Below are 24,800 nucleotides of genomic sequence, written 5' to 3' on the forward strand. Positions count from 1 at the left end.
TATGAATCGCCAAAATAATTAATTAAGACTGACTTCTGTCTATTACAGCAAAAAGTAATAAAAACACGAAAACTAAAGAAAGATATTGGCCATACATTCTGTGATTTCCATGAGAATAAGTGGAGACTTTAGTGAATCTTTGACATAGCAAGTCTTTAATGCTTACCTTCGCTCTGCCCTGATAATTGAAAGTTAGAACATATTCTCCTTTTCTGGTTTCACTCTGTCTGACCAGGAAAACTCCATGACCAGCTACTGCTTCTTGCAGAACGGCTGCAGCAGCATCACAGCGAGAGAGCGTTCCATGGAACCATGGATAGTCACGCAGAGATGAGTAGAAGTCCACATCTGTTGGTATATTAACTGGAAAATAAAGATTTATATTTTTGGAGGGAATTTTTTCTGAAAAATATTTTCCGCCACTGATAGTTTTCAAGAGTAAAAGAAAATTATGTTTGACACAAATAAGTACTAATTACTTAGTTATCATTAAGTCTAAAGACTGAACACCTAAGGGACAAAACAAACTACTATACATATATTCTAGAAATGTTTTTCAACTATAATACTATATTGCATCTGACTTATACCGTAGTCACAAAGAGCATGATAAAGAGCATGATATACCATTTGAATTACTTACTGTACATTAAAAGCATCAAATTTGAAAATTTACCTATTTCAAAAGAATAATTATCATTTTAGTAACTACCATTCCAAAAGCATATCAATTCAGAAAATAAAATAAGGTAAAGATAAATATCATAAACCTAATTTTTATGGCAAGAAAAATAAACATGGACATCCTTTCAGTAACTATAATTACACAAGCTATGGGGGTTTATCCTACAGTATATAGGTCACATGAATTTAGCCTGATGCAACATCCTCCTCAAGTTTAACCCTGGTATGGCAAGATATAAAAGTAAGACTCTAATGCTAAAGTCTCAACTGCTGTAAAATTCCTCATACATGAGCATGCCTTACTATTACCAAATGGCATCTTAACAATTTTGGGAATGAAGTACACAGTCTATGTACATACACAAATACAAGGTTAGATAATATTAAAAGTAGATTAGAAAAATAGGAAGAAATTGCAACATCCAATTTGAGAAGCGAGTATACTTGTTTAAAACATGGTTAGTAACTGGATAACCCTCGTGGCCCAAATCCCAACTGTAGGGAATGATACAATAAAATCTATTTTGTGTGAATTACCAAACTGCAGTCAATGGTGAATGATGAGTATTAGCCACAAATCCCACAAAAGAAATTTAAAAGAATCTTCAAAATTTTCAGGCTATCCAACTAGCTAGGAAGTTTTACAAATTAGAAAATCATGAGATATGAACTCTTTCTCATCAGCCATGAGAGATAACTCTTTCTCATCAGCCATGAGAGATAACACTTTCAGTTTTGTGGTCAGGCGGGTGACGTGTCTATCAGCATGCCCAGGTGCTTCACCCTCTGCTTGTGTGAGATTCAAATTAACTCGATTTAGCACGATACACAAATCACCAGACAATAGTAATTGATCTCGATCCTAAAATAACTGCGTCACGGAAGAGATCAGGACAAGCCAGCCCTCAAGATAGCTCAGCAGATGTATCCTGTTCACATAGGCCCAAGCCGAGATGAATGAACACCCGTGCGAATATATGGGGACCGATGGGCACTCCAAAGCACAGGACCTTTAGCTGGTACCCTACTTCCTCAAGGACAAAGCAGTTACTTTCCGTAGGACCGATGGACATGTATTTGAAAACACGGTACTTTGAGAAGACCTCAGTCAAGGTTATAACTCTCAAAGACTGTTTCTGCTGCCTTAATCGGCAAAGAGGTTAGTCAATCGACATGGGTCTCTCTGCTTTAGTCTCCCACTCTGTGAGGTGTAGGATTTCTTTAGTCTAGGCAGGGACACAGGGCTAAACTAGGACCCTGCCGGGGGCATAACCCCAGGTTCTAGCCCTTCTCTACCCCTTCTTTACGTGATGCGTAGAGTGGAACGGAGAGAAGACGCTTTTGTGCTCCCTGAGGGTCCTGCAGTGATATATGAAGAAGAAAAGAACCTCAACCTGAGTGTCGGCAACTCTTCCTCAGTACAGGCAAAATCAAGAAAGTTGTCTAGAACATAATCTCTTTTGAACTTCGGGAGTCAATCCGTAATGCATACGCCTTGTCTGCTGAGAAAGTCTAGGTACAAGTTAGGAAAAGAACATGCAAAGTCAAGGCTAGGGCCCACCCTGCCCTCATGAGGAATCTAGCAGTTGGCCAGGTGTTGAAGGTTGGTTTGTGTATGCACCAGACCACCTTCAATGCCTTTATTCTACAGGAGTATTGTACCCATAAGTTCCATGATGCCTTTGTGCTTGGTCTTGTGGTGGCTGCTCAAGTAGTGCAGCTAATCCGGATCATGTTTGGGACAGTAAGTATCTTAAAAAGAGAGAGAGAGAGAGAGAGAGAGAGAGAGAGAGAGAGAGAGAGAGAGAGAGAGAGAGAGAGAGAGAGAGAGAGAGAGATATATATGGCACTCGGGGACGGAAGGGAGGGCCATTACCCGAAAGTAGTTCTCGGTAAGTATGTTAGGAATAAATAAAAATTACTTAAAATTTTTGATTTGTTCCAACACAAAATACTTACCGAGAACTACTTTCTTTTGGAGACTTATACTTTAGGAGGCGGGAGTGCTATTCTGACACTTGACTCGGCACGTAGTGCCTAGAGGGCTAGGAATGCGGGGGCCTATCAGAGTGCGGAGCGAGGGTAACTGCGGAACCTTACGCTATTATCTAAGACTCACCTCTTAAAACTTCTTCTGACGATTTTCTCCTGATGTAGTCGCGAAGAATTTGTTCATCGTTGGGGACAGCCTCTGGCCTACCGCTACACAGCTTGGAGGGCGGCAATGACTGTCCCAATGGAGAACCCGTCCAAGGATTTTCTTGAATAATCCTTGAGGTAGTGGGCAGTAAAGGTCGACTGGTGCGACCCAGTGCCTGCCTGCAGGATCTGCCCCACCGCCATGTTTCTCTCAAAGGCCAAGGAGGTGCTCAGACCCCTGATGTCATGGGGGCGGGGAGTGCCTGGCACTGCCATTTTATCCTCTTCATAGGCTCTAGCGATGACTTGTCTCAGCCAGAAGGATATGGTGTTCTTGGAAACTTGCTTCCTATTAACACCTGTGGGAACGAAGAGGTTCTTGATACCTGGTCGGAGATGAGCTGTCCTTTCCAGGTATTTTCTGAGCGTCCGTACTGGGCATAACTTCAAGTCTTCCGTAATGCCCGTCTTGGGAATGGCCGGAATTGAGAAACCTTCAAACCTCGGGTCCCAGACTGCTGGGTTCTGAGTCTTCGCCACAAAGGAGGGCACGAACCTGAAGGACACTTCCTTCCACCCTTTGGAGTGCGAAACGTCGTAAGACAGACCATGGATCTCGCCCACTCTCTTAGCCGAAGCTAAGGCTAGCAAGAAGACGGTCTTGAGGGTGAGGTCTTTGTCCCCGATATCTTTCAGGGGTTCAAAGGGAGGACGACTTAGCATCTTCAAGACCTTGGCTAGGTCCCACCTGGGCACTCTCCTAGCTTGAGGGGGGCAGGATTGCTCGAAACTCCTGATCAGTACGCTATGTGTCTCGAGGTCCCCAGGTCGATGCCTTTCAGGAGGAAGACTTGGCCTAAGGCGGCTCGAACTCCTTTAATGGCTGGAATTGACATTCCCACTTTATCTCTAAGATACACCAGAAACTCAGCTATGTCCGGGACCGAAGCTTTAAGAGGTCTAATGTGTTTCTCCGAGCACCACTTCGTGAAGGAGGCCCACTTCGCCTGGTATACCGCAGTAGAGGATCTCCTCAGGTATAGGGACATTCTCTTAGCTGTGGTGGCGGAGTACCCCTCCTTCTTCAGGAGCCGCTCGATAGTCTCCAGGCGTGAAGGCGAAGAGAGAGAGGGTTGTCGTGGAGCCTGAAGAAGTGCGGTTGGTGCAGGAGGTCTGACCTGGCGGGCAGAGGCCAAGGTGGTTGGCTCGCTAGGTCTTTTAGGTCCGCAAACCACTCTCTCTCCGGCCACCAGGGCGCTACCAAAGTCATCCTCAGGTTTCGGGAGGCCCTTACTCTGTTGAGTACCTGTCTTATCAACGTGAAGGGGGGAAAAGCGTACACATCCAGGTTGTCCCACTTGTGCTGGAAGGCGTCTTCTAGGGCTGCCTTTTGGTCTGGGACCGGGGAGCAATAGACCGGTAGTTGGGCGTTGAGCTTTGTTGCAAAGAGGTCCATCACCGGGGAGCCCCAGCGTTGAATGATGAGTCTGGCTACTTCTGGGTGTAGAGACCACTCTGTCCCCACTATTTGACCCATTCTGCTGAGGCCGTCGGCCAGAACGTTTTTCTTCCCGGGGATGAACCTTGCTAGCAGCACCACTTGCTGCTCGTCTGCCCAATGTAGGATGCTTATGGCGAGGTCGCACAGTTCTTTCGATCTCATGCCCCCTTGCTTCTTTATGTAGGCCACTACCGTGGCGTTGTCGCACATTAACGCCACGGTGTTTCCCTTTAGCCGACTTGCAAAGTGAAGACATGCCTTCTGGACTGCTCTTAGTTCTAGGACATTGATGTGTAGATGCTTTTCGCTCTCCGACCAGGTACCGCGTGCTGTCTCTTCCAGAAGGTGGGCCCCCCACCCTTGGTTGGAGGCGTCTGTGAACAGGAGGTACTCGGGGGGACTGGACCCGAGGGGCATCCCCTTGAGGGAGTTCGACTGGCAGTGCCACCATTCTAGGGAGGTTCTCGTGTCTGGAAGGACTGGAATTAACGCCTTCTGCGAGTCTGTCTGGGACCAGAGGCTCTTGAGGTTCCATTGAATGGGTCTGAGCCTCATCCTCCCTTGGGGGACCAGTTTCTCCAATGAGACCAGGTGACCTATCAGTCTCTGCCAGTCTCTCGGCCTCCTGGAATGTTCTGACAGGAACGGCTGAATGATGTGCTTGAGGTTCCGTATCCTGTCTTCCGAGGGGAAAACCTTCCCCTGCACGGTATCCAATGTCATCCCCAAGTATCCCATTCTGTTGGATGGTGTTAAGTTCGACTTTTCCAGATTGATTACGATTCCCAGATTCCTGCAAAACTGGAGGAGGTTTCTCCCTTGCTCCTCCAAGAGGGCCCTTGAGTTGGAAAGGAGCAACCAGTCGTCCAGGTATCTGATGAGACGGATACCTCGTTCGTGAGCCCACACTGAGACTGTCGCGAAGACCCTCGTGAACACTTGAGGGGCCGTCGACAGACCGAAGCAAAGGGTCTTGAACTGCAGGATCTGGGAACCCCATTTTACCCGGAGGAACTTCCGACTCGACGGGTGGACAGGGATCTGGAAGTATGCGTCCTTGAGGTCGACAGTCATCATATAATCTTTCTCCCTCAAGGACAGAAGGACGGATTTTGGGGTGTCCATCTTGAAGTCCGTCTTCCTGACGAACTTGTTGAGGGCCGACAGGTCTATCACGGGTCTCCACCACCCCGTTGCTTTTTCTACCAGGAACAGGCGGCTGTAGAAGCCTGGGCCTGGAAGAAGGACCTCTTCCATGGCCCCCTTCTCTAACATGGAGGAAATCTCCTCTTGAAGGGTGGCCCTTTTCATCAGGTCTCTGGGGGCCAACCATTCTGTCTGGCTGGCTGGAATAAGAGGGGGTGGTTCCGCTATGAAGGGGAGCCTGTAGCCTTCCTTGAGGACGGACACCGTCCAAGGATCCGCTCCTTGTGCCTTCCATGCTTGCCAATGCGGTCTGAGGCATCCCCCAACCCGAGGCTTGGGCGGGAGTAGGGGGCCTCTCCCTCTACCTTCTCCTAGAGGCGCGGCCTGATCTGCCTCTCCTAGAGGAGGAGTAACCCGACCTGAAGGAGCTGGAAGAAGCTGGTGCTCCTCTGCGGGAGGGCTGAGGAGTTGTTGTCCAGGAGGAGGAAGGGCCGTCCCTCCTCGAAGTGTTGGGGGCGGCCTGAGGAGTCACGGCGCTATCTGAGGCGGCCCTCCTGTATGGCGGCCTTTTAGACAACGCAGGTCTGGGGACGTTGGCCTCTTTCTTCTTAGACACTTTCTCCATCAGGTTCTCCAGCTCTTTTAATGGGAACAGAGACTCACCCCACAAGGGTAGGCTACGTACAGCTCGGGCCTCTCTGTCCGGGATCCTCCTCGATACCTTAGCTAGGACCGTGTCTCGTTTAATTAGGACTCAGTTGGCCGTCAGGGCGAGCGCCTGGTACGATAGAAACTTAAGAGTTTTCCCCCCGGAGGTGAGAAGGTCCGTCAGGAGGCTTTGCTGTTCAGGATCTTCGGGATCGACGGAGGCTTGCACGTTTACTAAAGTGGAGGCCCACCAGTCCAGCCATGAGGAGACGTTAACCAGGTCCCGCGACATCTCCTCCATCATGGCGGCTTCCGTAGGAGAGAAGGAAACCGGGGCTGACGAGGCCCTTTCGTCTGAGCCGCCTTGTCCTAGGATGTCCAAGGCTGGGTCCACTCTACAGGGGCCTGGGCGCCGCCCTTCCGGAATGTATACTTTCCCTTGCGCTTTGAGGCCCTGGAGCAGTTTCGAGGCACTCTGGGACTTGGGGGCTTCCGCATTGCTGGCCACCAAGTTGTCTATGTACTCTTGCCCTAGTACTAGGTATGGGGCAAGAGGAAGGGCCAGGGAGGACTTCGGAAGGGTGGCGTGATGGGTAATTCTCAGGAGGCTTGATCTCCAGGAATCCCCCTTTGGCGCCGAGGGTTTCGTAATCCCATGGTGCCTCCTGATGAGGCCCACCACTCTTCTATATGCGGAGTCCTCCGACGGGGGAGCTTCTCCTCCGTCAGCCGAGGCCTCGGCCTGGAGTGGGGGCGCCGGGTTGCTGGTTCGGCAGACCGGTCGTCCAGCCCTTGGGTCCTGGGGGGCCGCCCTGTAACTGTAGTGAGCTCCGTAAGAGGGTGGATCTCGCTGCAAGGTGGGTACCACCGGCTCAGGGAGGGCCCTCGGTTGCCCAAAGGCTCTGGAAGCGGAAGTCACGGTCCCGGTGGGCTGACCCGACAACGGGAACCGTTCCTTCTTACTCGATGACCGCACCAGCTGGGCTGGTTCGGTCAGGCTCCCTGCAAAGAAGCGCGTTTCCCCCCGCTGGGCGGGGTGAACCGGAGACCTCGAGGACTTATGCTCCTGCGAGAGGTCTTTCCTGCGTGCCAGGTCGCGCGGTTCTAGGCTGTGCGTAGAGAGCGGCAGCCTAGACGCACGTTCGCTGGATCGAGGGTCTGGTGAATGGAGCCTGTTGGACTCGCCTGAAGGTACGTAGACCCAGGCGCCCCCGGGAGAGACATTTCTCCTATACTTACGAGAATGGGAGCGGGAGCGCTTCTTGCTAGGCCGCAACCTTGACCTAGAGCGGGAATGTTTGCTCTCGGACAGTTCCCTTCTCCTGCGTCGTTTCCCCCTGACTTCCTCCTCGGAGGATGAGTCTACTTCTGACGAGTCCGACGGCGCCACGTTTCTCGCGTAACGGCTGCTAGCGTGATCCGCGGGTGAATTTCCTCGATGCCGGGTGCCCGAGATCGAATGCTGGAGGAAGTCCTCGGGAACCGCTGTGGAGATCGTCGGCACAGAGTCTAATCTTTCCATGCCAGGGGGCCAGGGGTCCAGGGTCACGTCCATTCTTAGCGGTGACCTCCCTGGCGTCTTCGGTAGCTTCCACCCGAAGGCATCGCTACTCGGGCGGCGAATTCTAGTTTGGCTGTCCCCTAGCGGGGGAGAGCCCGACGCACCGGCCCACGAGGGCGGAGGTGACTCTGATACTACAACACTGCCCCATAAGAGGTCTTCAGAGAACGCGTGGCCCCACACCACAAGGCCTGACTCACCCGAAGCACTACTGGGCCCTTCGTTAGCCCTAGAGGGGCCCGCCCTTGGTTTTTCCCTCGCACTGGATTCCCTGGGAAGAACGCCTTGACTTTCTACAACACTAGAGGCTTCTTGCCCTCTCCTCTGCGAAGGAGACGGAGAAGCCGAGGCTTCGTCGGACCGATCACTGGCCGACGGTAACGAAGATACGACACTAATCTTCCTGGGGGAACGCTTCGAAGATTTCTTCTTTTTGGTACCGTAGCGTACCCACTGAATATCATCCCAACTTACGCACTCCGGACACGTGTCCGCGGAGGAGCAAACTTTTCCCCTGCACGTGGAACAAAGGGAGTGAGGATCTACCTCTGGCTTTGAGAGGAAAGCCCCACACGACTTTCCGGCTCTAGGCCCAGGGCAACGGCGCACATGCTCCATCGTTCGCACACGAATGGCACAACACTAGTGAGCTATACGTACACTGGGGATATACACAGGGAGAACGCACTGTAACACTTGAGAATAACGCACTACGAAAAAACACAAGTCCCCACGCTGGAAACACGTGGAACACAAACGCGTCAAAGGATCGAGAGAGACGAGAGTGAGCTGTGTACTGCTCACGACCAAGGAACTTAATGAGGACGCTGACCCAGAGAAGCAGTGACCTGCCCTAATCCTGCCCTCAGGGCGCATTCCTTGGCGGCGGGGGTAAGCCTATGTAGAGCGGAGTAAGGGGGGTAACGGCGGGAAAAACCTTGGTCGAGAAAGAGGAATCACAAGTGACTCCAAAAGAAAGTAGTTCTCGGTAAGTATTTTGTGTTGGAACAAATATATATATATATATATATATATATATATATATATATATATATATATATATATATATATATATATATATATAAACTGTATATGGTCGAATCAAGATTAACGTTGACAAAAATAGTTTGAGGTCGAATAGCTCACATTTCATAGATATTAGCAATGTAACTTACATGTAAGAATCAAAGTATATAATTAATTATATTTCTACAATTCTGTTTATACTATAAACCATGAAGATAAAGAAAAAGCCTTCAGTACAACCAAAACATACTTGGATAGGCAGATGCAAAATTTTGGGTTAAAGGCATTTTTGTACTTACTGCTTCCAATATTATCTCCTATCCCAATGTATATATACAAAAAGACTACGGTACAGTAATATTTTCCTTTTAGTATTTTGAAGGGTTGCCTTCTGAAATATACAAGATTGTTACAATTACTTACCATTCTCATCATTAGAATAGTCTCCTAGTCCATTCTGTGATCTAGAATGCATTGAAAGGTTATTCTGCCTTGCCACTATCAAACTTGGAGGCTGGGTAGTTAAAAGAAAGGAAGGTATTTTAGGGCAATGTACAATTTAAGACATAGCTGTATTCTTACAACTACAAACACTAAATTCACTTTATTTACGAGAGAGAGAGAGAGAGAGAGAGAGAGAGAGAGAGAGAGAGAGAGAGAGAGAGAGAGAGAGAGAGAGAGAGAGAGAGAGAGAGAGAGAGAGAGAGAGAGAGAGAGAGAGAGAGAGAGAGAGAGAGAGAGAGAGAGAGAGAGAGAGAGAGAGAGAGAGAGAGAGAGAGAGAGAGAGAGAGAGAGAGAGAGAGAGAGAGAGAGAGAGAGAGAGAGAGAGAGAGAGAGAGAGAGAGAGAGAGAGAGAGAGAGAGAGAGAGAGAGAGTTACTTTATCATTTCAATAATAAACTTTATATGACTTTATTATTCCAAAAATACAGGTTTTTATTTTACCAATGTATTGACATCTGGCAGATCAACATTATATATTATTTATGGAAGGTTCTCCTAACCTTAAGAGTATCCCCACCTTCAATGGATATTTAATTTAACGGGCAAAAAAACATCATTTAGAGCAAATTTTTTGACAACTAGTAAGGTAGCATGACCAGTTTCTCACATACTACTATCTCTAAAGTGGTGAACTGGAACAAATCTTCCAAAGCTTAGGTCACACAACTGCCAAACTGGATCATGCAGCCACCTATATTCAAGAGAGTATGAAACACAGCCCATCAGATGCCCAAGATAAACCAGAGAGGAGTATTACTCAGCCAAAATAATAGTGTCTTAACATCCTACAGGCCAAGAGTGTATAGATGTTAAAAAGCAAATACAGGAAATAAACGTTAGAACCCTCGATCTTTGCGGTAAGATAATACACATACATGTATTTAGATCTGCAAAAGGTATTGATTCTTTGAGCCTTCCTTTGCTAGGATTGTTGTGCAGAGCGACATGTTTCTTCTACCCACGATGCATTCCTGCACAACGCTACTTCTCTGGCTTAGTCTTGCTGCATCCATCTTTGCATGACCATGTCCCTTTAGTTTGTTTAGCACTAAGAGCACCTTTTTTCTTTTTTTCTTTTTTACCCCACCCATGTCCCATGAGAGAGCTTAGTCACTGTCTCAAACTAGCTCTAAGTGGCAGATGATGACTCTTGAGCAGAAAGTACAGCTACTTGATAAGTGCAAGGAAGGGTTATCTTATGCACCCATAAAATGACTTTATGGGCTGAATGAGAGTAGCCTACCATGCGGTACATGGAGAAAAATGTGAAAAAGATTCATGCTGCTGCAACGGCAAGTGCCCCACAAAGAATGTCTCAAAAGGTGAGGGATAAGAGCATAACCTGAACGGAAAATGCCTTGTTTGCAAAGAACAAGCATCAGCATCACAAAGAAGAAGCCATAAACTCATTCATCATTCAAGAGAAAGCAAAGTCTGTACACTACTATTTCATGCAAGATGAACCGCAGCCAACTACCAATCAAAATGTCACATCTGCACCATGTACGTCTTCCAAATCCAGAAGTTTAAGCCGAGTTTTTATCGAAGAGTTTTCCCTGCAGAGCTTATTGAAAACATCGAGAAGAAGGGGTACAAGCCAGAGCAAGACTAGAATATGAATGAAACTGTTTATGTGCATGTATAGTAGAGTAATACAGGTATTGATGTAAAATTAAATTTTATGAAACTGTTTATGTGCATGTATAGTAATACAGGTATTGATGTAAAATTAAATTTTATGAAACTGTTTATGTGCATGTATAGTATAGTAATACAGGTATTGATGTAAAATTAAATTTTTTTTTTACTTTATTACAAAAGTATTTTATATGTAAGCTACTATTCAAGTAACCGTAAATATAATTAGCGTACATACATATAAATTTAAGTAATGCACAGCAACTTATTTCTTGACAGGTTTTTGTTGCCCAGGAAGATCAAAGGCAGAAAAAGACAAGCTAATGGCTCATAGTAAATTTCTTTGTTCCTCTGATTTCATATATTTTTTTTTAAGTCAGATTTGTACAAAATATATTTAGTGCACTTTAACAGTACTGTACCAATCAAACTTGGCCAAGTCCCTCATCAGGCAAAAAGAAATGATGAGAAAAAAATCCCCTTTGTTTCTTTTTTTATGTCGGCACCTCCCAAAATTGGGGGATGTGCTATGATACATAAATATTGATAAAATAAGTAACTTTAAACCCAATTCTAATAATTATGTCTTTTTCTTTGTCTCTCTAGATGTACGTTTATTTTGTGTGGAAATGCCACGGTTAACCTTATTCGGTATGGCTTTATCTACAAGTCAGCAAACCCAGGTACACTCTACCACCACAATCTTGCTGCCTGTATACTGGATGAACAGTATAATAAGAATGAGTGGATGATGACCAACTTCTTCCTAAAATGGTTTCATCACTAATTCCTGCCCAAAGCCGAGTGGTACCTACAGAAGGAAGGGTTAGAGTTCAAGGTCCTTCTTAGCCTAAACATGCTCCAGAACACCCAACTTCCACAAATATTGCATGACAATGTGGTGGAGTTTTTTTTTCTTCCCAACACCACTTCACTTATCCAGCTGATGGACCAGTAAGTCACCAAAAATTTTAAGGGCCATTACAGCAGACACCTCAGTTATGAAGTGCAGGAAGGATTTCCTGATTGCAGATTTACTCTCTGTTGGTTAGGAATTACTCAAAATCCTCAAACCACAGATGGAGAGTCCATGATAGAAACGTCTGTGGTCCGACGGTGTGAAGAACTTTGCTGAGTTCAGTCCATGAGAAAGAGGAGGAAGCAGAGGATAATGAATCTGGCAAAGAGGATGAAAGCATCATACTTGAGAACTTGCGGAAGATCATGGAGGACATGGCAAACAGCATGGACCATTCAATGGTGCATGCTCCTAAGTTCATGTGGGCCAATGAGGAGGATTTTGCACCTTAAGAGTGCAATCCAAAACAATTCTGTTCTGAGAAATTATAGATAGGATATTCTCAACCTGTAGCAGCAAGGTAACCAGCAACCCTATTGACAGATTTGCCATGACTGACTCACTACGGTAGGCTCTCTAAGTCACATTTCACTAAATCAGGAATTTCGTCGGTATGAAACCTAATAGTAAACAAGCTTCTATTTCAGTAAGTTTTGTAACCTATCATGAACTTCTGCTAAAAATAAACTAAAACTGCTATTATTTTTTCACAACAAAGTTATTATTTGCTGTAATTTAGCCAATAATATAAGGTTTATGCAATAAGGTAAATACGGTACTGTATCACACAATTTCACAGAACCTGATGAAATAAAAAAAATGTATTGAAATTGCTCTCTTTTGTCAGCTAATGATGCTCCTCCTTCTCACTTTCAACACTCAACGTTATTAAAAACAAGGGTGGCCAGTTATTCAAAAAAATATAATACTATAATGTACTTTCAAAACCGATGTTGCAAGAAATCAATATTGCTAAATCGTAATTCTTTCGAAACTTCTAATCAAAATTACACTGTTATTTTCCTTTTCCCTAGTTATTATTGGCTAGTACTTGGCAGTTAACTGAGAAAAAAAAAAAAAATCACAAATTTTTTATTCAATTTGCATTATTCCTTTACATACAAACCTGCAACCTTTAATAGAGAATGACTTCAGCAAAGCTGAAACCAGCCACTAAGCTTTTAACGAGGTAAACACAGTTGGCTGCCGTGTGGCGGGGGAAGCCCGGCCCAACCGAAAGACAGCGCCAACCTTCACTTTGACCTTTGGCCTGAGGCTAGTGGGGTGGTTGAGGCGGGTCATACAACTTAAAGGTCTCAAGTTTGCATGGCTAAGAAAAATAAAAATTGATTCCAAAATTTGGCTATGGTGCTATGCTCCCCTTCCCATAAAACTATGCAGAGGAACCTGGATTTCTCCGGAGACAAGCCTTCCGCAACAAAAGATGGTTCGGCAACATCAAAGGACGTCCAAGGGTGCAACTCTACCATTCTCCTCTGCTGATAGAACAGCAGCAGCAGGGTGGGAAAACTTCTGCCACCCAGATCCAGGTCCTTGTGAGAGTCATCAACAAATACGTCAACAGGAGTGCTTTGGGCGATAGGCAGGTGTATTACCTATGCTTGAGGAAGGCTGTACTATTCTCCTGTCACATTAAAAAATACTCCCAGAGGGAAGGGCAGAGGACTTCTTCCTCTTGCCTCCTCCACCGGCCGAAACCTTGGAGGGAGAAGTGTACAATGACCTTCAAACCCAATGAATGGAAAAAGCAGCCTGAGAGGTTCTTGGGCATTAGTATGAGCATACTCAAACCCAATTTCAAAGAATCCCTCTTTGACTTCTTCCTCTTCTTCACAAACTCAGTCCAATGCAGTGAAGGCCACTACCTAAACTCAGGAGAGGGGAATTCCTGCAAACAGGAATGTCCCATGCAGCAGCTACAAAATTCATGAGGGTCGACTTCCGGCCTGCTAATATACCGGACACAGCCACATGTCTGACCATGGAGCCAACATCACACAAAACAGATTAATACTTCAGCTAAGCGCCAGAAAGTATGGTACATCTGTACTGTACTCTAAAGCGACCAAAGTCAAAGTGAAGACTAGAGTTACCCAGACGCCAGCTGTGTTTACCTTGATAAAATCTTAACGGCCCATTCCACCTTAGCTGAAGTCATACTCTTGAAAGTTTCAGGGTTTGTATTACATATAGGAACAAATGCATATTTTTTCCAACTGCTTTTCAGTACTCCTATACTTAGGTTCCGTTATTGCTTTTGGGTACATTTTACTATTTGAAACTAGAGGTTTTGTGTCTTTCATCAGCTAATCTTACTTTACTGCTATTGTCCTATTAAGCATATTCAGATCTATTTGAAGTAAACAAAAACACATAGAATATAAAATTACTGTATATTGCAAATATCACCTCTATCTATTTGAAATAAATATGAAAAACCTCAAAAACAGACATATACAATAAAGAACTGCTACTCTAAATACTTTCTAGAGACTAATATTCCTGGCAACCTTTTACAAATACTAACCACAAATGTATCAATACCAAAAGCCTATGTATTTTATCGGTTTATTTCTATCATTATGTCTTTCAATTCTTTTATACCCTTAAGTGTATAAGTACTAAATTGTAAAAGCCTACTATAATTTTTGTATGTTAAATGCCTATACACTATACTGTAATTGATTAAACTTGGACATGTGAATCCCATACTATATATATAAAATCATATATATTTTCAAATTAGAAATATATTTGCTATGATTGCCTAATACCACCTTTAGTCTGAGTTGGCACGGTTTCACAGTATGTCTCAAGTCATTCAGGTTAGAGATCAGCCCTACACAGTATCTGCCCGAAAGTTGACCAGTCAAAAGGACTGCATATCAGTTCTCTCTTGAAAGTTAAATTCAAGTATGGGTAAATGGAGAAACTGCACAAAGTGGAGCTGATACAGTAAATTGAGCCATATAGAATTTTCTCTGCTGGAGAAAGGCCAAAAGACCAGGAAATTGATGAAAACTTCATTGGCAAATCTATGCTTAATTTCATCCTTCAGGATAAGAATGAAATTAAGCATAGTTTTGCCAATAAAATTTTCATCAATTTCCTGGTCTTGTGACCTTTTTCCAGTAGAGAATATTCTATATGGCTCAACTTACTGTATCAGCTCCACACAAAGTTTCTCCATTTACCCATACTTGAATTTAACTTTCAAGAGAGAACTGATCATGCAGTCCTTTTGACTGGTCAGCTTTCGGGAAGATACTGTATAGGGCTGATCTCTTGAGATTATCTGGAGAATGTATTATGTCATCTGCCTTCTCAGCAGCAGAATCCTAACGAGAAGCTTCACGCTCATACTTGTGCTACAATTATGTGTGGAAAAACATTAAAACTTTGATGTGAGCTTCCTAGCTTATTAATGTTACATCTGTATGTAGGATTACTTATAACAAATCCTCTTTCTTTTAACAATTCTCTTCACTTTACATTGCTTTTTTTTCCATATATTAATATAACTATCATGACTATCTGCACATAACTAATGTCTTGTCTTTAAAAATAGTTGGTGTAAGGAACTGCTCTATTATTAATGGAGCACACTCCTGATTGCAAAATCAGTAATATCTCTTATATATCAGACAGAAACCATTCTTCTGAACTGTAGTACTTTAAGTTTTGTAGATATTGAAGTCAACCAATCATCCAACAACCTGAATAGGTGAGTATCCTTATTATTATAAACATTACTATACAATAACTTGAACACATCAGTGCCAAATTTTGTCCTTATGACCTGGTAAAAAGAATCTAGTATCAAGTAATGGGTAAAAACTGAAATAAGAAAAACTGGACAGAGAGCCACTAATAATAAAAGGGAATTGCCAAAAAGTAAAAGATGGGCAATAATGCAACTGGGAGTGAAAAAATGTTGTGAAGAATCTATAGTGCAGCATACAAACTGCTGTACAAGGCACAATATAGATGATAACCCATGATAACTAGTACCCTTAATGTGCCTCAATAGGTACCAAGTTCTCTCTCATCAACACTTCAAGGCCCAAGAAATTGAAGCAATCTGTACTGCCCTGAATATTCCTTATGCAAGGAAATAACAGGTTTATCATAAGGTTAAATTATAATACTTAAAGTGTGAAAATCATCAAAGAAAGCTACACAGCACTTAACTTGCTTTACAAGTAAACAATGCACCATGGAAAACAAGGAAAGATATATCATTCTGCTAGTTTAAGAAAATGTTCCTCTTTACCTAATCTGCATACAGTATACTTAACATTAAGGCATGAGTAATATAAAGTATGTTTGCAATACAGAAATATTGAAATCATTATGGCGTAAATCATAATGATGTACCAAGAAAGTTTCACAGATTTTCAAGTCAATGAATCATAAATTAATGGTTAGCTCAAAATCACATAATTTTGTTGGCTTATTTCTCAATAAATTGAACTGAAAAAAAAAATTTCATATGCATAAAATTGTCACTTGAGAAAAAATTTTGAAGTAACTTACAAAAGCTTTTAAATCTAAGCTGAGAGATATTAAAGGTATGCTTCTGGACAAGACTTGGGTAATTTAATTTCTCAAGTTAAGCATAAACAATTCAATCTAGTTTAAAATTATTTGATTATGGATCATTATTTTACTATTTAGCATTGCATGGACTCTACCGGCTGAAAGGTAGGTGATGTAGCACCAGGAACTCGTGGTGGAAGATCTGGGGGATGCTCGGGTCGATCAGGTATCTCTCCTATAATGACCCCACCTGCCGCACCCGCAAGAGACAGCGAAGACTCATTTTTAACACTATACATGGTAGGTCGCAGCTCATAGTTCTTCACTCTGCAAATATAAAAAATTTTAAAAGTATTTTGCATTTTTCAAATTTATACAAACCCAAGTCCTTTAAAATATTGAATGTCTTCATCATAACTGGAACAGCTGTTAATATCGTTAACAAGGTACAGTAATCCCTTGGCTATCGCATGGGTTCAGTGGTTACTTTCCTCTTGGTAAGGGTAGAAGAGACTCTTTAGCTATGGTAAGCAGCTCTTCTAGGAGAAGGACACTCCAAAATCAAACCATTGTTCTCTACTCTTGGGTAGTGCCATAGCCTCTGTACCATGGTCTTCCACTATCTTGGGTTAGAGTTCTCTTGCTTGAGGGTACACGCAGGCACACTATTCTATCTAATTTCTCTTCCTCACGTTTTGTTAAAGTTTTTACAGTTTATATAGGAGATATTTATTTAATATTCTTAAAATATTTTTTTCCTTGTTTCCTTACCTCACTGGGCTATTTTCCCTGTTGGAGCCCCTGGGCTTATAGCATTCTGTTTTTCCAACTAGGTTTGTAGCTTAGCAATTAATAATAATAATAATAATAATAATAATAATAATAATGGGTTACATTCCAAGACCCTAAAAGATGGGTGAAAATCCATGGAGAAATAAAAATTTACGATATATTTTTTCACAATTTTTATTACTTTCCATATTTTTTCTATTATTTTTAGAAATTTAAGCTTTTATAAGCCCAAAAAGGACTATTTTCAACTAAAAATATAAATATGAAAAATGTCAAAACTTATTTTTCCTCAGAAACCTGCTAATGAGGAAAAGTCCAAAATATAGATTTAAACCAACAACAATAACAACAAAAGCAGCGCTTCTAGTCCACTGTAAGACAAAGGCCTCAGACATCTTTATTTATGTCTGGGGTTTGGCCAATTTTCATCACCATGATGGCCACTGCAGATTTGGTGATGGAAGGAAACTTTAGTCCAATTACTCACAGCAAACCAACCTAGTATAGGTGGCCCTGAATAGTACAGCATTGCTCATCATGATGATACACAAACCCTTCCACCCTGTTCAGGTATCCCCCCTTCAGAAGGGGATAGATTTAGATTTACATATATATTTATAAATCAGAGATGTGTTGAGGGAGTGACAGGTGAACATGATATGGCAAGAAATTATTGTAGTTAAGAAAAGGAGGTGAGCACGGGTCAGTAGCCCCACCCAACCTCCTGTCATTAACCCTTTACTTTTGACCTTCGGATGGGGACGGAGAGGGGTGGTTGAGATGGGAAGTTCAACTTTGAAGGACTCAAGTTTGTATAGCTAGGAATAATTAAAAGTTCTTTTAAAATTTTTGTTCTTATGCATATACAAACCTTTCGTCGTTTAAAAAAAAGAGAGAATCACTTATTGGTGAGTAGGAAGTAACCTTTAAACAGAAATGGTTGATTCTTTTTCTTCCCTGGAATATTCCAGTCTCCCTGGTCCCATTTTGGAGAAAGGGGGATAACTCCAGTAACCTCTTATCAGCCCATCATGAGGATGAGTAGGCTGATAGGGTCTAGCTAGTACTCGGTCGATGAAGGCATCTTTCTCACACGAAGGGGAGAGACAGTCTTGAATGAAATACCTGGCCAATGGGATCGGTGTTTATTCCATCATTATCCCATTTGTAAAGGGAGAGAACTACCACAAAAAGATACAGTCTAATAAGAATGGTGCTCAAGCATGTAGCTTACCAGCACCAATGTCAGATCTAACGTGTAACGGTAAGAATGCTTCATCTCTAAGTGAAGGGAAGGAGAGAAGCAGAAGTCTGTCATTCTACCTTTCTTCCAGTTTCTCATTGCACACATTACCATAAACGAAATTCTTCCTCTCCCAAATATGAGCCGAGTTGGCTATTGATTGATTATGAGTTATCTTGCATCCTGAGATCTAAGGTCACTGACGCTGATATTATTTGTTATAAATAAAGAAATGAATATTAATTCAGTTTAAATCAATAGAAGCAAAACATCCTTACAACAGTTAGATAGCTTTCAGAAAACCTGCATCTGAAATAAATTTTAAAATATTACTATTATTGTACGATACATCACGTCCGAGAATCTTGGCAAGGATGAACCTGCCATCCTTACCTTGAGCCTCAAACAGATGTGTACTTCTCTCAGTCCTAAAGGGAGGGCATTCAATCAACAAATGTCTTACTGTCAAGGGTACCAAACAGTCGTTGCAATATGGTTGGTGTCGGCCATTTAGCAGAAACTCGTGTGTCAACCGAGTGTGACCAATGCGGAGACGACAAAGAGACGTCTCCCACTTTCAGGGCATCATGTTATACCTCCAAGGAGATATGACATTTGTTATTTCTCTCATTTTATTGCCATCTAGACTATCCCAGTGCTGTTGCCAATTATTATAAAAAGAATTTCTTGATGGTAGATAGGAAATCATTACAAGGAATGAGATACCTTCTTGGTAGCAACTCTGATGCGGCATTCTTCGCCAGTAAATCTGCCTTCTCATTCCCAGACATACCTACATGTGCTGGAACCCAACAAAATCAAACTATTATACCTCTCAGTCCAATAATAAAAAGCCATCCTAAAATCTTTAAAACTAAAGGGTTACTAGAATTAAAAACTTCTAAAGCTTGAAGGACACTCCTTGCATTACTAAAGATGGTAAAATTACCCTCCTTCTCCAACGCTATTTTCTCAATAGTGGTTAGTATTCCATACAGTTCAGCAGTAAATATGGAAGCTATTAGAGAAAGTGCACCTCTACAATTAAAACCATTACTATGTACTCCAAATCCAATGCCAGCATCATATTTGGAGCCATCAGTACATGTAAAAGTCAATCCCTTATGTTCTGCAACACATTCCATATAATGAGACCTGGTTTCTAAGTCAGTCATATCCTTTTCAACTCCAATAAAGTATTTACAGAAAGATACCTCTGGTAATTTCCATAGAGGCGTTGATGATACCTTAAATAGAAGCACCTTACCTCTAATTATATCAAGACTGTATATTAGTAATTGTTTAACCCAAAAACCATAAGGCTGCGGAGATTTTGGGTGCACTCTAAGTATGATGTGTGCTTTACAAGGCTCACAGTCTGAGCCGAGTTGGCTACACTACTACTTTACCAGGCACCATAGGGGAAAGAATATAATGTAAGTGTTAAAGGACTTGTGGGTATATTCAAATAAATAAAAGGTTGTTAAGGTGGTTTGGAGCTTCAAAACTCCTTTACTAGTCTGACAGCAATACTGTACTCTTGAGTCTACACAGGATCAATACCACTGACTTAGTGAGCTTTAGTTTGAGCTGGTGCCTTAAACACCTCAAAGGTCAAAGAATATGGTGTTAATTGTCTCACAAAACCAAAGATTGTTCTTGGCACTTCTTTCTTGGTTCTTCCTGTACCAGAGACGTGCTGACAATGAAACCTGAGCTGTTAAATCCTGTTCAGATAGCACGGTAAAGCCCTCACAGGACACAAAAGCATCTTCTCTTGTATATCACTGGCTTCTTCATGAAGCAAGGGTATGGAATAGGTCTCAAACCTGGGTTATGTGATGACAGGTTCTGGGTTTAGTCACGAATTTAGGCACTAAACTAAAGAGACCTTCTTCCAACCTTTTGGGATATATACGAGTACTGTACAGTAGGGTCCCGAATTACACGTGTTCTAATTACGCGATTCCTCAATTACGCGATCGATAGTTTTTAAAAATTAATTTTCCTGTATTTGCGAGGAGCATTCTAAATCCGCGAGTCAAGCACCGCGAAGCGTAGGAAATCTATTGTTTTCTTAATTGTATTGGGGGGGGGTGATGGTTCCCCGATGTCTGAGAAGGGGGGGGGGGAGAATGTGAGAGAAAGATTTCTGTTCAAACATTTTAAGACTAGTTTTGGATGAAAAATGTTAAGGTTTGCCCATCTGTTGTGTGAACTTGTCGCTAGGCCTAGCCTAACTGTCCAACACCTATATGTATAATATTCCATATTTGTACTAATTAATTTTTATACTTACGTTGTGATTATGGTGAAAAAATCCTTATTCATTAAACTTTAAATTAAAAACCATCAAAATAAAGACTATTTTATATCATGCTACTGCCAATGTCACCACAACCAAACCCATTACTTTGTTTAGTACGTTCCATCGCCGATCATAACGAACTCGCTAACCAATTTTAACATCTGTCTATAGGTTAACTTTTGCGGCAAAAGATATCTTACCAGGTACTATGTAATAATAATGTTATAATTAATGTTTTATTTATCCTTAGAAAATCAAAATATATGAAATATGAGCAATTTTGTTTCGTGGTTTTTTTTTTTCCTAAAAAAAACGCCTTCTTAAAAGGAAAAAGTTTTTTTTTTTACGTTTCATCGTCGATCATAAACGCATTTACTCCTGAAAGTGATATTGAAGAGCTTTTACTAAAGATGTTATTATAAATAAAGATTATAAATAGGTGGTAAAATATCTATAATTAAAGTGTAGCAGCATCAAGAAATGTTGGGGTTCGCCCTTTACATAAGAATGTACTGTACATTGGATTAGACAGAACGTAGAAAAAATCAATTAGGGGAAAAATCGGTATTCGATATCCTCTTCATCAGCATCGTCATTCGTCAATCGGGCTTTTTATTTTTTTTATTCTCAGTCGCTAACTAGTTATCGCACTGCCAACATCTGCACACATTCCGATAATTCACATTTGAAGGTTTTCTGGGAGAGGATGGATAGAGAAAATACCGAAATATATAAAATGTTTTTATAACCTGTTAAGCGTCACCCACGTGATAAACCGTTCACCACGATCTACTCGGTACCCGCCCTTCAACTGTATATTCCGTTCATGACTTTAATTGCCTTTTACAAGCCGTCAGTCTCGTGATGTTACTTTACTCGTATAGTAAGTACTGTATAGGATCACCACTTGGCAACACTCTCAGCATATGGGGACTGTGAATAGAAACTTATATGATGTCTGGCAACTATTTTTCTGAAGGTAGCTTGGTGTTAGAAAACTCTGGTTTGAACTGGTTTCCTATCAGTGCGCTCGGGCGTTCATGCATAAGTGGTTATTTGTTGTTCCTTTTGTAATGAAAGGTCTAAAGAGGAAGGTTATTTCTTTAGATGAAATAAATGATATTCTTGTTGTGGAATTTGATAATGATAACCTGTTTGATAATGAGAGCACTAGTTCTGAATCCTCCAGTGATGAGTATATTGAAGAAACAAAGTTTTCTTTCAATGTCGAAAGCGAAAATTACTTCTCATTACCGAATGACTGGACAACGAAATTTCACAAAACTATAAAGGGAAAGGGAACGCCGAGAGAGAGAGAGAGAGAGAGAGAGAGAGAGAGAGAGAATAAAGTGGATAAATAATGTACAATTGTATGACGAACATATTTGAAAACTATACAGGAAACGATATGAAGAGAGAGAGAGAGAGAGAGAGAGAGAGAGAGAGAGAGAGAGACCTATCCCTTTCCTTTTGTTGCTTATCCAGGCGTAAGATTTACGATTGAAGATAAAAAGAACCCATTAGAATATTCAGTATTATGTAGCCATTTGAAATTAAATAATAGTAGTATTAATTGTTTTTTTTACTCAACCATTTAATTAATATCCCTACTTTTAACTATAATTACGAATTATAAGCATAAAGAAATTATATTAACTTTGAAAAATTATCATTAGTGAAATGACCGCTCAGGGCAAAAAAAGCGTGATTATCGTACAGCAGCCTATTGCACACTTGCGCCTAGTGGCCGTGTTTACGTGTGGGAGTGTCATCATGGATATACAGTACTATACTGTAATTTTTAATTATAGGAAATAATTCTACATCATTCGGAAAATACTGAAAACAGTAAGCTATGCATAGTACAGTAGTAAATACTACAGTCATAGAAAATTATCAAAACTTTAACAACTTTTTATTGTTTTATTTATCCATAAAAGAAATTTTGTACAGTATTTTATAAAAAAAATCTATAAGAAGGATTTCTTACAGTATTGTTAAGATAGAAGCTACAGTATATATATATATATATATATATGTATATATATATATATATATATATATACATACATACACACATACATACACACACACACAGTGTATATACAGTATATATATAGCTAGAAAGCTAGAAATGGAGTGAAAAAAAAATTGACGGGTAGGTTGCTGTTTGCCGCCATGATGTGTTTCGAAATATACGAATTTCCAATTACACGAGGCCTTTCATCGACCAAATTCTCGCATAATTCGGGACCCTACTGTATATGCAACTCGCTAACTTTCTTTGTTAAAGCTACTGCTGGCAAAGAGACAGTCTTGAGAGTTATAACCATCTCAAAGGTTCAAACAAGGCAAACGTAATACATGAGTGCATGGGTAAAGTCCCACTCTGGGGCTTGGGGTCCCAAGATGGACAAGACTACTCGGAGCTCTTCCAACCATAGATAAATCCCACAAGGAGAGGTTTATGTTATTCAGTTGGAAAACAAGGCCACAAGGTGCGACTGAGAGGCACGTCTTGGCATAGATTAATGAGCAAGTCTGCGATTTGCTCTAATGATGCTAACAATTCAGTTAATCACTCGGCTCATGGCCATCTAGAAGCAACACTAATACCTGACATGATCAATGCTTGGTTGATCAGCCGGTGATTCAGACTGCAGGGCGAAAGGTGTAGTCTTCCCCAGATGTATTTGGCTAATAATTCTATAGTATGACTCATTGCCGAGATGTACATCTACTTGTCGACTTACAAAGAGGTAGAAAAACTCTACCTCCTTGCTTGTTGACGTAAGCTACTACAATGGTTTTGTTGCTCATCAACACTTCATAGAGCTTCTTAAAATATTCTTGATACGATTGTGTCTCTAAAATGTTAATGCAGATGTAGATGCACCTCTTCTGCTGGCCACACACCTAACGCGACCAGATCACACGGGTGAAAGACCCATCTCTCCAAAGACGCATCTGAAAGCAGATGCATATCTAGGGACGGGAGTGGAGAGACTCTCTTGGTGAAGCTTCCTTCGTCCAGCCACCGAAAAAGATCAGCCTGAACCTCCTGTCCAACTGGAACACGATGGAATGGGAGATCTCTGGAGACCAACCAGTGATCCTCCAGCACCTCTAAAGGAAACTCTGGTGGAGCTTCGTGCAATTCCCCAGAGGAGCAAGCTTTTCCAACGAGGAAAGGTGGCCAAGAAGATTTGCCAACAATGAACTGGAAGTACCATCTTGAAAGAATTGTCACACTTCCTCTCTGAGCTTGCTGCTGCGATTGTCTGAGGAGAGACTCTTGCTGCTACCGTGTCTACCAGCATACCTATAAAATTCAACTTCTAATTTATCCTGATCCCAGATCACTACAAAAGACATGCAAAATACAGTCAGCCTTCATTATTCACAGGTTCTATCTTCGCGGATTCGGTCATTCACGATACAGTAAATTGTATTACCTATTAAACAAAAAATCACATTTTCGCGATTTTGCGATAAGTACTCTCGCAGCCCAAAGATTTAAAACCGACAGCACTCCTTTACACATAGCATGCTTTGCGCCATTTCCCTCTCCATATAGCATATCTCTTGCTAACTCAGCCTTAGTCTTGCATCGTCTCTCCTTGAGTGTGCATCTCCTGCTTCAGTCATTTCTGTGCAGAATCATGTGACGTAAGAAAACCTGTATATATCCAGTGTGTTTATGGTCATTTTAGTACAGTATATAAAATGTGATACGTACATTACACTACCCGATGCATCAAACAGTCGACAGCTCAAGAGTTGCATCATGCTTCAGGCTTACTGCGTAGAACTTCGTACGTTAAAGATTAGTGGTGTTGTATTGATACTTTTTCTTTTAATTTTTATTGTGCTAGTGCATTCATTGTGTACAGCATTACAGTATATTACAGTAGTACTGTAGATATAGACTACATGTACAATGAGTTTGAACAGTACAAGTCGACCAGCTAAAAACAGTGATCACTTAAGCGTGTTGCCTTAGCTAGCTAAGCTGTAATATAGTGATAATACTATGCATTGTACATATATATTCAATAATATACACTATAATGTCAGCAAGTGCTGTTAGATAGGAACTAATTGTGTTTTGTTGTTACTGGAACTATTTGTGTTTTGTTGTTACTGGAACTAATTGTGTTTTGTTGTTACTGTACGTATTACATGTAGCCTA

The 24,800-nt window shown here is 41.8% G+C and overlaps 1 protein-coding gene across 4 annotated transcripts in view; it reads right to left on the bottom strand.

Moving 5' to 3' along the window:
• Positions 1-24,800, bottom strand: part of Lnk (SH2B adapter-like protein Lnk) — a 155,058-nt gene that overhangs the window by 50,042 nt on the left and 80,216 nt on the right. For 3 of the 4 annotated variants that reach the window (XR_011044310.1, XR_011044311.1, XM_068372691.1), the window contains exons 4-6: positions 16,421-16,592; positions 9,129-9,219; positions 167-363 (exon numbers count right to left, since the gene is read on the bottom strand). Coding sequence is in view for 2 of the 4 variants with exons in the window: in XM_068372691.1 (XP_068228792.1) it covers positions 167-363; positions 9,129-9,219; positions 16,421-16,592 (460 nt within the window). In the remaining 2 variants the exon portion in view is untranslated. The remainder of the gene's footprint in view (positions 1-166; positions 364-9,128; positions 9,220-16,420; positions 16,593-24,800) is intronic. The other variant, XM_068372692.1, reaches the window with a different exon arrangement.

The sequence above is a fragment of the Palaemon carinicauda genome, chromosome 4 (genome assembly GCF_036898095.1).
Source record: "Palaemon carinicauda isolate YSFRI2023 chromosome 4, ASM3689809v2, whole genome shotgun sequence".
NCBI lineage: Eukaryota > Metazoa > Arthropoda > Malacostraca > Decapoda > Palaemonidae > Palaemon > Palaemon carinicauda.